At 33.2% G+C, this 15,167-nt stretch overlaps 1 protein-coding gene across 1 annotated transcript; it reads right to left on the bottom strand.

The window, feature by feature from the left end:
- Positions 1–13,099: 13,099 nt before the first annotated feature.
- On the bottom strand, positions 13,100–14,364 carry LOC131144495 (MLP-like protein 423). Its single transcript, XM_058093178.1, has 2 exons — positions 13,620–14,364; positions 13,100–13,525 (listed from the first exon to the last, which is right to left on the bottom strand). The coding sequence occupies exons 1-2, from the start codon at positions 13,804–13,806 to the stop codon at positions 13,254–13,256; spliced, it is 459 nt and encodes a 152-aa protein (XP_057949161.1). The 5' UTR covers positions 13,807–14,364; the 3' UTR covers positions 13,100–13,253.
- Between the last annotated feature and the right edge of the window lie 803 nt (positions 14,365–15,167).

The raw sequence follows: 15,167 nt of genomic DNA, 5'->3' as shown, positions 1-15,167 counted from the left end.
CGTATTGGTTGAGCTCAGCCCCTTGAATTGACCTGGTTGTAACCGGTGTTGCTTCACCCGTTTAAGTGAGCAGTAGTGGAATTCTTGTGCTGGTGTGGCCAAGGCAGAGACGTAGACAGTATTAGCCGAACCCTGATAACATATCACGTGTATTGTTTACTTTTCTGTACCTTACTTTTCTGCACGTGCATGTTTATTTCTAAATTACATAGATTGGCCCTCGATTGTGTTATACTGTTGTTAAACCAGTAGACCTAGGCGATAACTTTTAAATAACTAATTCACCCCCCTTTTTGGGGTTGCACCAAAACTAACAATATTCCATGGCTAAGTATTGTATTCGTTGCATTCGAGCATCTACTTCATATTATGATATACAAATGCCCAACTATTTCAATTTCATTTTAAATGTTTACTTCTGCACTTTGGTTACAAGTTTAATTTTGTACCATGAATTCCTCCCCCCACCACAAATTATGTATTGGTTACACTTTGAAAATGGGATTTTCACATTTGATGTAGATCTAAGGAGATTCGAGTTAAGTTCCTCTTTTTTCTTCTTTTATTTGTTTGCATTTGATTTGAACAGATCACTTTGATGTGTTTTGGTCTGGGTTTGTGGGAAAGGTTAACTTAATGCCTTTTCCCTTCCTCATTTCCTAAGTTTTAGTCTTGCCATTATATTCCATGGGAATCCAAACCATCAAGCAAGGTTCCAAAAGAGAGCCATATAAGCATTGTCTGTGGGCCTTTTAGCCAGCATCCAATAGGATTCCTAAATATCATGTTTGAGCCCCTACAATGTGGCTCTAGGATTTTTTTTTTTTTTTAATAAAAGAAGAGATTTCCTTAATAGAAGAAGAATTTACAAAAAAGAGAATAAGAAGTCCTAAAAAAACTATGGAACAAATCAGAAGGAACAAAACTTTAAAACAACAAAGAAAGAAAATAGTGTTCAGCTGAGCAAATAATTTATTTTTTAATTACATATTTCAAAATAATTAGAAAGTAGAAAACTTATTTTACAAATTTTTAGAAATTAGACGAGGTATTATTTGATATCATAGTTTTAGAATTTGGATTTTTTATTTGTATCCATTTGAAAATTGAATACAATTTTACACTATATTTTGTTATAATTGACACAAATCAAAGTTTGAGATCCAATTTTTACACTCTCAAATGCAAAGCAATTAGAAGTTTAGAAAATAGTAGAAAAAAAAAAAAGAATCTTTTACAAATTTCTATATAAATAAATTTAAAGAAAATTGAAAAATAAAGTGGTATTTTTGTATTTTTTCTTTGAAAAATTAAAAATTAAAATAAGATTAAAATTATTTCTATTAGCAAATAGTACCAAAACTTTTTACTATAATTGCCATTTTCTTCTTTGCTTCAAATTGATTCAATTTTTAGTATATGTAATATCATTTGTGTTTAAATTTAATGGATGGTTGCCTCACACAATGACTTGACCTCAGCCATCACTTAAAATCATGGCTTTCAAGGAATAGAAAATATTGCGATCATTATCTGTATATACGTAAAAGATAAATTTAATCTATAGTGAAGTGAACGGTCTGCCAATAACAATATGGTTAATCCTATTCAATTATATTTTTTTTGGTTTTGAACGTAGGCAGTGTGCTTCAGGCCCTAATTCTTTGTTCTTTATAATAGAAGGTATGCCTTATATTTTTGATATTTTTGAAATATGAGACAAAAGTAAGAAAAATCCATGTGTAGTTTTTGTTCTTTACGTTTTCCTTAGGTTTATTCTTCTTTTTTAGATCTACATGTTGATTTTATAAACTAGTTTAATTATGAATTTCATGATTGTTTTGTACTATTTATTTGCCACTTTTTTTTAATTAGTCGATATGCAATTTACGTGTGGAGCATGTTTTAATATTACTTCTACATTAGAATTTCATCTCTATAAATTTTAGGAAAAGATCTCTTGCAAATTTGGAAGAACTCAAAACCATACTTTTATGTACTATTACTATGCAACTCAAGGTTGACTTTCCATTCACGTTAAAATGGTGTATGCATTGGTTAATTGTGGTTAACTAATTTTTTTATTCGATTTGGTTCATATTTTATAATTACACAGTTCCTAAGATTTTGTTTGAATCATGGGTGTTAGGTCACTATATTGTCTTATTGAAACATTTTGAGTTGTGTTTGGATGATTTTTGGTTGATTGGATCTTGGTGGAGTCTCGCAAGAATGAACAATTTGAAATGTATGAACACATACTTTGGCGAGGGAGATAATAACGATTATTCACATATTTTATACAATGAAGAAACAGGGTAATAATATTGGAATTGTTATTAAATTTCTTTATAGATAGTGAGTGTGATGTTCTCATTTTAAAGTTGGAGTTTAGTAGGTGAAATAGGCAAAATATAGTATGTAGACATGCTAGAATTACTAGTTAATAAAATAAAGGCAAGATTTGAACAATTAGATACTAAAATTGCTATCGTAATACAAAAAAAAAAGAAAGATAAAGTCTAACAAAAAATGACATGTTGAAGAACTAAATTCTTAAAAATGGACCTTGAAAGTAAGCCTTACTTTGAAGGAGATTATAAGAAAATCAAAAACTAAAAGATGAAATAATGAAAAAGATGAAGAATACTTCGACACAAGAGGAAGAGTGTCCTAAGTTGGGCCTTGCTTAAATCCAAGTATATATTAGTCGCACTAATAATAGAGTATTAGTGACAAATTTCAAACCCGTCACTAATAATAGAGTATTAGTGACGAATTTCAAAATCATCACTAATAGTAGAGTATTAGTGACGAATTTCAAAACCGTCACTAATACTTGGGCTTTAGTAACGGTTTTGAAATTCGTCACTAATAGGGCTATTAATGACGGTTTTAAAATTTGTCACTACCACTTAAAAAATAGACAATTTTTAGTGACGGCTTTAAAACCGTCACTAATACATTAAAATTATTAATTTTTTTAATCATTAATTTTTTGTAAAAATCTGTAATTACATTTTTGTATACATAACATTTAACCATAATTACTAAAAACTTTATAAATTATTCAAAATTCAAATTCAAATACAAATACATTATACAAATTCAATTAAAATACATAAATTTTCATCTATTCAGATAACAAAAAAATACAAAAAAAATTCAAATATAATGTATACAAATTCAAATTAAAATACAGAAATTCCATCTGTTCAGATAACCAAAAAAAATAATCAAAAGCTGCATATGACTATAGTGCATGAAATCGTGCTGATGGTATGATAGTCGCAAACCCTACAAATTAAAAATTAAAAAAAATTAGTATACAATTTTTGAATATATAGGTATACGTACTTTAAGTATCAATGATTTGATAGCAAAATAATCGGACATTTGGGTATAGTTAAAAAAATGATACAATTTAAATAGTTAAGTATTATTAGTTCAGAAAAATTTTGGCAGCAATTTATCTGTAAATATGACATTTTCCATAGAGATATGTTCCAAAATTAAGTGTTTACAATAACTATGTCACAATAATCTAACCAGTAATGAATTTTATGAATGCACAAGAGCTTCATATAATAAACATTAAATAATGTAATATATTCATGCATCCTACAAATAATCTATATCAGAATTTAGTTATATGAAAAAATAGAATATGATATTCATGGTTTACATGACTTCTTTAGGACTCAAAAACAACTATAATAATCAAATAATACAAATGAGTCCATGATTGATAGAATTTTCACTTAGTGTATGCAAAAGTAAATTTAGAGATGAAGTTTAAAATTAATTTGAACTTCACTCATCATTTCAAAAATATTTTAACATTTAACACACTATAATCATTCTCACAAATATGGTATATGACTTTGATTTTTTTGGAAAAAATTTAACATATTTTCGATAGCAAGCTGTCTGTAAATAAAATATTTTCCAAACCTACAAGTCACAAAAACATGCAATTCACAAGATTTTTGCATCATACAAATGCTCAATGTGCTCAAGACAACCTTAGGACTCAAAAATAAAGACAATGATATGCATGAAAGTCCATAGGATTACATTTTCCAAAATTATAGAAATTTAAAAAAATGTTGGCAACATTTTGTCTATAAATAGGACACTTTCCATAGAGATATGTTCCAAACCTGGTTGTTTATAATAAACAATTTACAATAATCCTACCTGTAATGAATTTTATGAGTGCATAAGAGCTTCATATTAGGAGACAATGAAAAACACACACAACATACAATTAAGGATGTTGCATAGCCTAACTGAGAGGAAAAGTGTCCCTAAACAACTCTCAAACCAAATAGAAAACCAAATTTGAGAGCTAACGAAGGAAAGATAAGGGGAAAAAAAACATAAAACAAAGTGAAACAGGGGAAGAGGATAGTTATTGGGAGGTCAGTGTGGTTCTCATGAATTTGCCAAAATTGACGTTCGCCATTTGAAGGATGAAGAAAATTCAACAATATTGGTCTTGGCTTCTAGGATGAAGTTTAATATTCGTTTAACTTTCACTTATCCTTTCAAAAATATTTTAACATTTATTTTATCATAATTATCTGTGTACATGGTTTTATTTTGAAAAAAATTTAACAAAATTTCAACAACATGACATCTGTAAATTGGACATTTTCTCATAAAACTTGTACCTGAAACTTGATTGTTTTCAGCAAATAAATCATTTCAAGCATGCAACAACCTAAATCCATTACCAACATGCAATTCACAATATATAGCATCAGTCATGCAGTTGACGTTCAACACAAGCATGTATTCCAGTAGTTCAATCTACAATTCATATAACATAATATCATCAATCAAAAAGATTTAGTCATTCAATGCATTATGTATAGTAATCTGCAATGTTGTTCACATAAATAAAAATTGTAAATCAATACAAACTATTGACTGTTTAGGAGAAACTTTTGAAATTATTAAGTGACTCAATTTTTTTTTAGCGTTAATTATGATACTAGCATTAGATTTTTTGTAACCTTTTCACCAATTTAGTCATCTCCTTATAGAGTCATTATAATATAACCAATTTAGTCATCTCCTTTTAACCAATTTAGTCATTTACCTGGTCTGAGAGTTGTTTACTCTTCCTCTCAGTTAGGCTATGCAACATCCTTAGTTGTATGTTGTGTGTGTTTTTCATTGTCTCCTAATATGAAGCTCTTGTGCACTCATAAAATTCATTACTGGTTGGATTATTGTGAATTGTTTATTATAAACAACCAGGTTTGGAGCATATCTCTATGGAAAGTGTCCTATTTACAGACGAAATGCTGCCATCATTTTTTTAAACTTCTATAATTTTGGAAAATGTAATCCTATGAACTTTCATGCATATCATTATCTTATTTTTAAGTCCTAAGGTTGTCTTGAGCACATTGAGCATCTGTATGATGCAAAAGTCTTGTGAATTGCATGCTTTTGTGACTTACAAGTTTGGGAAATATTTTATTTATAGACGGCATGCTGTCGAAAATTTGTTAAATTTTTTCCAAAATAGTCAAAGTCATATATCATATTTGTGATAATGATTATAGTGTGTTGAATGTTAAAACATTTTTTAAAGGATGAGTGAAGTTCAAACGAATTTTGAACTTCATCTCTAAATTTACTTTTGCATATGCTAAGCGAAAATTCTATCAATCATGGACTCATTTGCATTATTTGATAATTATAGTTATTTTTGAGTCCTAAGGAAGCCATGTAAATCATGAACATCACATTCTATTTTTTCATAGAACTATATCCTGATATAGATTGTTTGTAGGATGCATGAATATATTACATTATTTAATGCTTATTATATGAAGCTCTTGTGCACTCATAAAATTCATTATTGGTTAGATTATTGTGACCTATTTATTGTAAACACTTAGGTTTGGAGCATATCTCTATGGAAAATGTCCTATTTACAAATAAACTGTTGCCAAATTTTTCTAAACTAATAATACTTAGCTATTTAAAATTATATCATTTTTTTTAACTATGCCCAAATGTTCGATTATTTTGCTATCAAATCATTGATACTTAAAGTACATATACCTATATGTTCAAAAATCGAATACTAATTTTTTTTTATAATTCTTAATTTATAGGGTTTTGTGGCTATCATAACATCAGCACGATGTCATGCACTACAGTCGGATGAAGCTTTTGATTATTTTTTTTTAATATTTTTTTTGTTATCTCAAAAGATGAAATTTGTGTATTTTAATATGAATTTGTATAATGTATTTCTATTTGAATTTTTTATTTTTTATTTTTTTGTTATCTAAAGAGATGAAATTTATGTATTTTAATTGAATTTGTATTTGTATTTGTATTTGTATTTGAATTTTGAATAATTTATGAATTTTTAGTAATTATGGTTGAATATTATGTATGCGAAAATGTAATTACATATTTGTACAGAAATTAATGATTAAAAAAATTATTAATTTTAATGTATTAGTGACGTTTTAAAGTCGTCACTAAAAATTGTCCATTTTTTTAAATGGTAATGACGAATTTTAAAATTGTCACTAATAGTAGACTATTAGTGACGAATTTCAAAATCGTCACTAAAACCCAAGTATTAGTGATGGTTTTGAAATTCGTCACTAATACTCTACTATTAATGATGATTTTGAAATTCGTCACTAATACTTTATTATTAGTGACGGTTTTAAAATTTGTCACTAATACTCTACTATTAGTGATGATTTTAAAATTCTTCACTATTACTCTACTATTAGTGACAATTTTGAGTCGAACCAATTTAAAATTTATAATGACGATATTAGGGTTTTAGTGACGGTTATTATTCATCACTATTACTCTATTATTAGTGACGCCTTTAAAATTCGTCACTAATAATTATTAGTAACTGCAGTTATGACATCTAATTCAAAACCGTCACTAATACTATTAGTGACGGTTTTATGATTATTAGTGATGATTTTAATTCTTCACAATAACCTTATTTTTTGTAGTGTTTTCTGAAACTGTTTCTTTCTTCCTTTATACTCACTTGCATCCAATCGCCCGCTTCAACCTGGAAGCTCTACCAAGTTCCACGTCTGGTTCTTATGCAATGATTCCATATCCTCTATCATAGCGCTCATCCAACTACCTTTCTCCTGACTATGCACGGCCTTCTGAAATGTAGTAGAATTCCCACAGTTAGTGACAAGGGTATAAGATAACAAATCGTCAAAATCATGCTTGGGGGGTGGCTTGAAGATGCGTCTGTTTCTGTCGACAGCTATACTACGCAGCGGCTTCTGGTCACCTAAGCTAGAACTTCCTTTAATCTTAACATCATCATCATCTTCATCTTGAGTTTTTGACTCCACCTATTGATCTCTCAAGCTAGAACCCCCTGCTTGCCCTGAGTCCCCAACTCTATCTAAACCACATGCCTGTTACTGCTACAATTTTCTGGCACCTGTTTCTTTTCTTCTTCCCGAGTACGCCGCAACATGGTTTTCTTATTAAAAAACCACATCTTTGCTAATCACCACCTTCTTTGCCATTGGATCCCACAGCTTGAACCCTTTCACACCATCCTGATACCCCAGAAAGATGCACTGTCTAGACTTTACCTTAAGCTTTGATCTCTCCTCACAAGGAATGTGCGCATAGGTTGGACACCCAAATACTCTAACTCGGAGTAGTCTACCTCATTACCTGTTCACACCTCCTCAGCAACTTTCCCATCCTGTGATACCCTTGATGATCTATTAACCAAGAAACAAGCCATACTCACCGCCTCGACTCAAAAATTCATTGCAAGTCCAACATTCAATCTAAGACACTAAGCCTTTTTAGTTAGGTTTTGGTTCATCCTCTATACCACACTATTTTGTTTTGGTGTCTGGTATCATAAAAAATGTCTCCTTATACCATGTTGCTAACAAAAATCTCCGAAAACCCAAATTTCTGTAGTTAGTGTCATTGTGTGACCTGAGACACTTTATCTTTCTCCCGGTCTGGTTCTCCACCTCAGCTTTCCACAATTTAAACTTAGAAAACATATCAGACTTGTGCTGCATAAAGTATACTCAAACCTTTCATGAGTAGTCATCGATGAAACTCATGAAATACACATATCCCCCCCCCCCGATGCCACTCTTATTGGCCCCCAAACATCCGTATGAACATAGTCCAGTAATCCCTTTATTTTGTGCGTGGCTACCATAAACTGAACTCTATTCTACTTCCCAAGTACACAATTCTTGTAGAAATCCAGGTTCCATGATTTTACACCCTTTAGACGATTTCTCTTGTGAAGTTCCTTCACCCCACATTCACCCATATGCCCTAATTGCATATGCCACAAAACTGTATTGTCATACTCAGACTCTACAGTTGCAGCTCCCCCTACAACTGTTGTACCCAGTAGTGTGTATATATATTCCCGACATTCTTTTCCTCTTCATCACTGTCAAAACGCCCTCGCTCACCTTCATTACCCCACCTTCAGATTTGTAACTAAACCTATTACAATCCAAGGTGCCTAACGAAACCAGAATCTTCTTCAACTCTGGTATGTGCCTTACATCACACAACGTCCTCACCACACCATCGTACATCTTTATTATGATATTCCACATCCCAACCACTTTGCACACAACATCTTTCCCCATCAGAACGGAACTAGAACTCACCAATCTTTACATAGTGAACTAGTTTTTATTAGGCGTAATATGATAAGAACACGTCGAGTCCAAGATCCAAGCATCTGCGAACTCATCTGACCCAGATAAAACCAAGAGCATATCACTGTCACTGCTCCCAAAGTCTCTTTCTTTTACTACATTCGTTGTGTTTGATGACCCTTATTTGTTTTCAACATTTCCCTTTATCGTCTCCGGGCACTCGGGTTTTATGTGCCCCTTTTTATCGCACTTAAAACACCGCACATCCTTCCTTTTATTGGATTTGGACTGAGCCCTATGGTTGTTTGATCCAGCCCGGGACTTGCCTCTCCCACAATCCTGATTACCCTTCCCCATGAGCCCTTCACCTTGAGTATTATCATCGTTGACCTTCTTCCTTTGATGGAAACTCAACAAGGCACTCATGACATCCTTCAACTCTAGGGTTTCTTTTCCCCAAGTCAGAGTCGTAACTATGTTCTCATACTTTGGAGATGTTAGGGAATTCAACAGCATCAATGCTTTGTCTTCATCCTTGAACTTCACATCAACCCACTTCAGATCTCTGATGATCTGATTGAATACATTGATGTGTTGATTTAGATCCGAACTCTCTGTCATCTTAAGCCCGTGAAGTCGTTGCTTAAGATAGAACTTGTTTGATAAAAACTTGGACATGTACAGACTCCTGAGCTTTAGCCAAACTACCGCCGGAAACTCCTCGTCCATGATGTGATATATCATGTCATTAGCCAGACACAATCTGATAGTAGCCACAACTTTGGCTTCCAACTCCTTCCAACTTGTGTCATCCATGTCATCTCGTTTCTTTCCATAAAGTGCCTTCACCATACCTTGTTGCACCAACACGTCCTTCACCCTCCTTTGCCAAAGCCCGAAATTCCCCGTTCCATTGAACTTACCAACATTGAACTTTGCTAAAGAGATCTTAACCATTTCGAACTAACAACTCTGACACCAATTATTGTGCCAATCGGAGCTCAGATACCAATTGTTGTGACAATCGAAGCTCTGACTCCAATCGTCGGAGTTGAACACAACGAAATCATGCAAAACTCAAACTAATCTAGAACAATTGATGCAAAACAATCAATGATGAATATACGAATCAAGAAAGCATGAATCACAATTGCACACATAGTAATTGAAAAACAATAGACAAAAGACACAAGATTTACGTGGTTCGACAATGTGCCTATGTCTACAAGAGCAACGATCAATTTTTCACAATAAGATTGTTCAAGCTTACAATTAGGGTTACATAAACATGTACATATATCAACCCTATGCGTACAAGAGGCCCTACATGAAATCCTAGAGGAAAATCCCCTAAATCCCCAAAATCTATTGATCTCCGATTCGAATTTACATATTTCCGCCAAACGAAACTGTCAACTGTTTTAGCCTAACCGTCAACGGTTTGAGATAGCGAGTAATTCCCTCGAAGACAGGTCTTGTAACCGTCAAACCGTCGATGGTTACCCTAAAACCGTCGACAGTTTCCTTGTTGATGCCAAACCGTCGAGCAAAGTCAGCGATGGTTTCCTCTTGCAAGCTTCTCCCTTTGTTCTTTGCATCACTATGCTTTCCTGGTACATGTATCCACCCAAATATGAGCCACATCTCCAACAAGTTTTTTAACATGTTCAGATTTAATTCATTTAAGAAAATTAAGTTTAATGTTCATAATTGGTTTATTTGATGGATGAGTTTAAATTAAGTATGTTGTTTTCAAACAATTATTAAAAATATGTTGTTAGTGCTGATTTGATAGATTTTTAGCAATATATATTAAGTTTAGAGATGAGCCTCTTGATGAGGCAACAAACTAGTCAAATTTTTAACTTTATGCACAAACAAGTTTATGAGTAAAACTCATTAGCCCTATTGAACAAGCTTATTTTTGGGCTTATAAATGACCTGATTTTCAAGCTAGTAAACTAGTTTTCCAATGACCTTAACGAGTGGAGTATGATTATAGAGACCCAGTTAATTATATTAATTAAATAATAGGAAGAGGAGAGGAAAGGAAATTGAATTTGGAATTCAACAGGGATCTCGTCAATGAACGCAGCATGTTTGTCGACGAACACGCCTGATGCGATCGTCGATGGGGACGTGCGTCTCGTTGATGAGAAGTTACTAAGAGGCTATTTTTAGTTTTGAATTTCGTCAACGAGGAATAAGCATTTGTCAACGAATTCTCTTCATGGCCTCGTCGAATAGGTGACATGTCTCATCGATGAGTGCAGGTGTATTAATAGCCTAAACTCGGTTTTTGCAACAAAAATCACGCGAACAACTTTTCTCTCTCACTCCTCTTCGATTTTCCTCCCTTATCTCTAAGATTATGGGTCCATTCTTCACCGGATCGACGATCCGAAGCTGCCACGCTACTTCTAAGGAAGTTCTCTTCAAGTCTGTTGGAATAGATCGTTGGTGGGGCTAACTTGGACTCCATCTCAAGTTCAGGGTAAAACTTTTTATTTAATATTTGATTTTCCTACAATTGTAGAAAATGTAATATTTGAAGAAATACTGAAGTTTTGTTTAAGGCAATGTTGTTTTCAGGGTATTGAACGGGGAACCCTGCGAGTGTAGGACTAGTAGTTTTTGGAGCTTTCCAGTAGTCAGGTAAGTGAGTAAACTAAAACAGTCATTTTCATTAAAATTATTATTATCTAATAGCAGATTAATTTTCAAAAAGCATGTGTTATATATGGGTATATTTGAGAAAATGTATATTTAGGAAAATATTGTTGTTATGCAGGAATATATATATTTTTAATATGAAATATTAGAAAATATGATTTTAGAGCAGAATTCATGATTTTATTCAGTTTGCACGACATGAATATTATTTTATGAATATTATATTACGTTAAGTTAGATTTATAGTAAAAAGTATGTTTACAATTATTTTCAAGAATAACATGTTAAAATAGGAAATTATGGTTCCAGAATATATGATAAACAATACATATGCTCAGTTCAGTATTTAAGAAATGTTCAGCGCAAGGCCATGATTGATAGCCAGCGCAAGGCCACAGTTATGTATAATGTTCGGCGCAAGGCCGCAGTTATGTATGTATCTAGCGCGAGGCCGTAATTATTTATGATACTACAGAATTCAGAAAATGCTATCAATCTATTTATATTAAAATCGTATATTATCATTTACTATATGGTATCAGAATTCGGATGATAGTTCAAACTAGTTATCAGGAGTACGGTACTGTAGTTATACAGTTCAGTTCAGTTCAGACTTGTGCTAGCTGCCTCTGCCAGTAGAAGGGGTGGGAGATGGATAGTCGATGTGGTTTTCGGTGTAGAGTTGTAGACGTCCACTTGATAGTCCGGACCAGAGTGTGACGGACCCATCGTACTAACAGACATTTTTGACTCGGCAGTGGTCGGTCAGCTATTGTCGGGTCTTGCCTTCAGGCTGCACAACTCGTCATGAGAAGTAATACATGACATCAATTAGCTATTCTTCTTGGGTATATTTTAGTACTACTAGTTTTAGTATATGATTTTAAGATACAACATGATTTAGTATAACTATGAAATCGAATGTTTATTTAGTTATGATATTATTAATATTTTCAAGCATGTGATATGTACTGTATGCCTATTATAGCATACAAATATTCATATTGTCACACAACTGCATTTAGTTTATTTCTCTTACTGAGAGGTGGCTCGCCCCAACTTCAACCATTTCAGGAAACCCAGACAGACAGGCGTATCGAACTCCGCATTATTAGAGGCAATCTTTACTACCCAGCTAGGAGGGTGAGTTTTTGAGCTAGAGTTAGTAGATTTTTGTTGTAAGATCCTAATTTTATCTTCTGATGTTTTGAGGATTGTATGTATATATGCAGTAAAATGATGGAATGTAAGTAATTCTAGTATATTGTATTCTATGGTTGGGTGAATGAAATTTTTATTTATTGCTACTTAAGTTTCCGTTATTTATGGCAGGTGTGTCCCTATTACCCACATGTTCGGGTTTACTTTGTTATGTTTCAAGTTAATAGTATTTAATATGATTGATTATGTAGTAATAAAGCGGGTTGTTACAATGATGTAGTTCAAGCCTAACCCGTTTGGATTTCAAATTTTAAGCTTAAAGTTATGATTGTCTCATTTATGTAGAAAGTGAATTTAATCAAGTCATAATCAAGTTGAAAACTGAGCAGTTCGCGAATGATTTTGCTCATTGCAATCCTAAGCTCGCAGTATATTTTGGCATTTTAAAGAAGATAGGAAAAGCAACTTTAACCTTTCTTATGTTACAATGGTGAAGGCTCCCACATTAATCACCATTGCTAAGAAAACCCATTAAATAATTCATCATAGGACTGTTTATAATTACCTAAAAGAGGTAAACATCATTCCATGGTGCATCCACCTCTGAAATGTTATTTCATTAGTAATAACTTGGCACATTAAAGTATATATGGTGCAGGACTCTCACATTATTTACTAACTAGGCTGGACCATGAAAATTAAAGAGAGAGTAATGTGTCGGCGTGGGTCTTTTCCATTCTATGCCTTGAGGGCATAGGCATCCAGCCCTTTGAAGTTCATTACTGCAAAATCTTTAATGAGGTCTGGATCAGAAACCTCCTCGCTGGCCTTCTCAAACTCACACCCCCACTTCACCAAACTCCCCTCCCCCTTTTGAACCACGCACAGCTTGGCTTTGAAATTCTTGTAGTACTTCAGCAGCTCCCCATCAATCACACTGTAGGCTACAGTCTTGCTACCTTCATCTACTGCATCTATCTTCTCCTTTGACTCTGTAATTAGAGGCAGCCCTACAAAACAGAAACCCCAGAACAAGTTCAAATGAGTCAAGTGAGATGCCAGTCCAAATGACATTGGGTTTCCCCAAAATCTTGCAAACCTTACCTTCCGCAAACTTGACAAGGCGAACAGAGCCAACAGATTTTCCATCCCCTTCAAGAATTTGAATGCTCTTGTACTGGTCAGGGAAGGCCTCGGGGAACAGAGTTGCTGAGTCCCTAATGCTTTCCCACATCTTATCTGCACTGGATTTCAGCTCCACTTCCACATCAAGCTTCCCAGTTGAAGCCATTCTGGGGTATATTGCTGCTTGGAGGAAACAAATGCAAGCTGCAGAGGAAGCAACAGCAAGGGTGGAAGTGAGCTTGAAGACGAAGATATGTCACAAGCCACAATGCGGTGATTTATATATAGAGGAAATGGTTTTGGGTTTGGATGGTAGAGCTTTAAATTCACCGGAAACTGGTTCAACTGCCTCTCATCAGCCTGTAAAGAAACAGGGGATTGCCACTCGCATGGCTTGGGAAAGTTGTGCAGTCGCAGGGGAGCAGGCAGCAGTGGCTCAGTGACGGGGAGGATTGGCTGTGATGAGTTTGTGTGCTTGACATGCTTCAGAGCGAGTGGGTTTGGGAATTGGATTGGTCTGGCTGCAATTAATATCATCACCGATCAATTAATTAGGAGTGTCTGCCACCGTTCTGGAGTTTAGCTATTGATTCTATTAGATGGTGAATTGAGCTTCTTCAGTAGTTTTTTTTTTTTTCCCTCCCTTTAATTTTTTGTTTTTTTTCACACTTTTCTGCAACCGATTTTATTTGCGAGTAAAGAATTGAAATGAAGAGTTGATAATAATTTCATTAATCCTCTATTTGTAGACGCCTTGACTTGGAGTTGAATTAAATTTATATAGAATGTAGTATAAATTTGTATTGAAATTTGTTCAAATTCATTTAAATTCAAATCTAAATTCTTAATATCATGCTCCAAATACTACGTAATAATATTAAAATAATAAATAAATATTATATTTAGGAGCACGAATTTCAGATCTTAAATTTAAATTTAAATAAATTTGAAGAAATTTTATAATTTTATATGACATCTTATCCAAATTTAATATAATTTCAAATCAAAACTATATCCAAACATATATAGGGAAAGAAAAATTTTATTTCATAACTTTTAACTTTAAAAACTTTGTTTGAATGTCAAAAGTAAAGGTAAACTTGACTTATACTATGAGCTCACTCTAATGCAATGCAAATTCAATTTTGTCGTCATGGTAGCGTGTCTTTTTTGAATTTAATATTATTTTAATAAAAAATATTTAAAAATAGTTTAGATGAAACTTTATTTTCCAAATTAATGCATTCAAAAAAATGTTGGATGGTCAAGCATTTTTTAAACAAAAGATGCTGGACCATCTAGCCTTTTCTAATCAATGCATAAAAGCACGGGTGACACGTGACCATTAAAAGATGTTACACCAACTAACATTTTTAGCTAAAAAAAACATTAGATAAAACAACATTTTTATGCATGACCCATGCAAGAGAGTAAAATTAGGGTATAAAAGGCGTAGACCATCAAACATTTTTTTAATTTGGGCAAGCACAGATGTCACTGAGCCATTAAAAGACACCACCAAGTAGC

Source organism: Malania oleifera, chromosome 12 (assembly GCF_029873635.1).
Source record: "Malania oleifera isolate guangnan ecotype guangnan chromosome 12, ASM2987363v1, whole genome shotgun sequence".
NCBI lineage: Eukaryota > Viridiplantae > Streptophyta > Magnoliopsida > Santalales > Ximeniaceae > Malania > Malania oleifera.
This window is presented reverse-complemented; position numbering and strand designations above follow the sequence as displayed.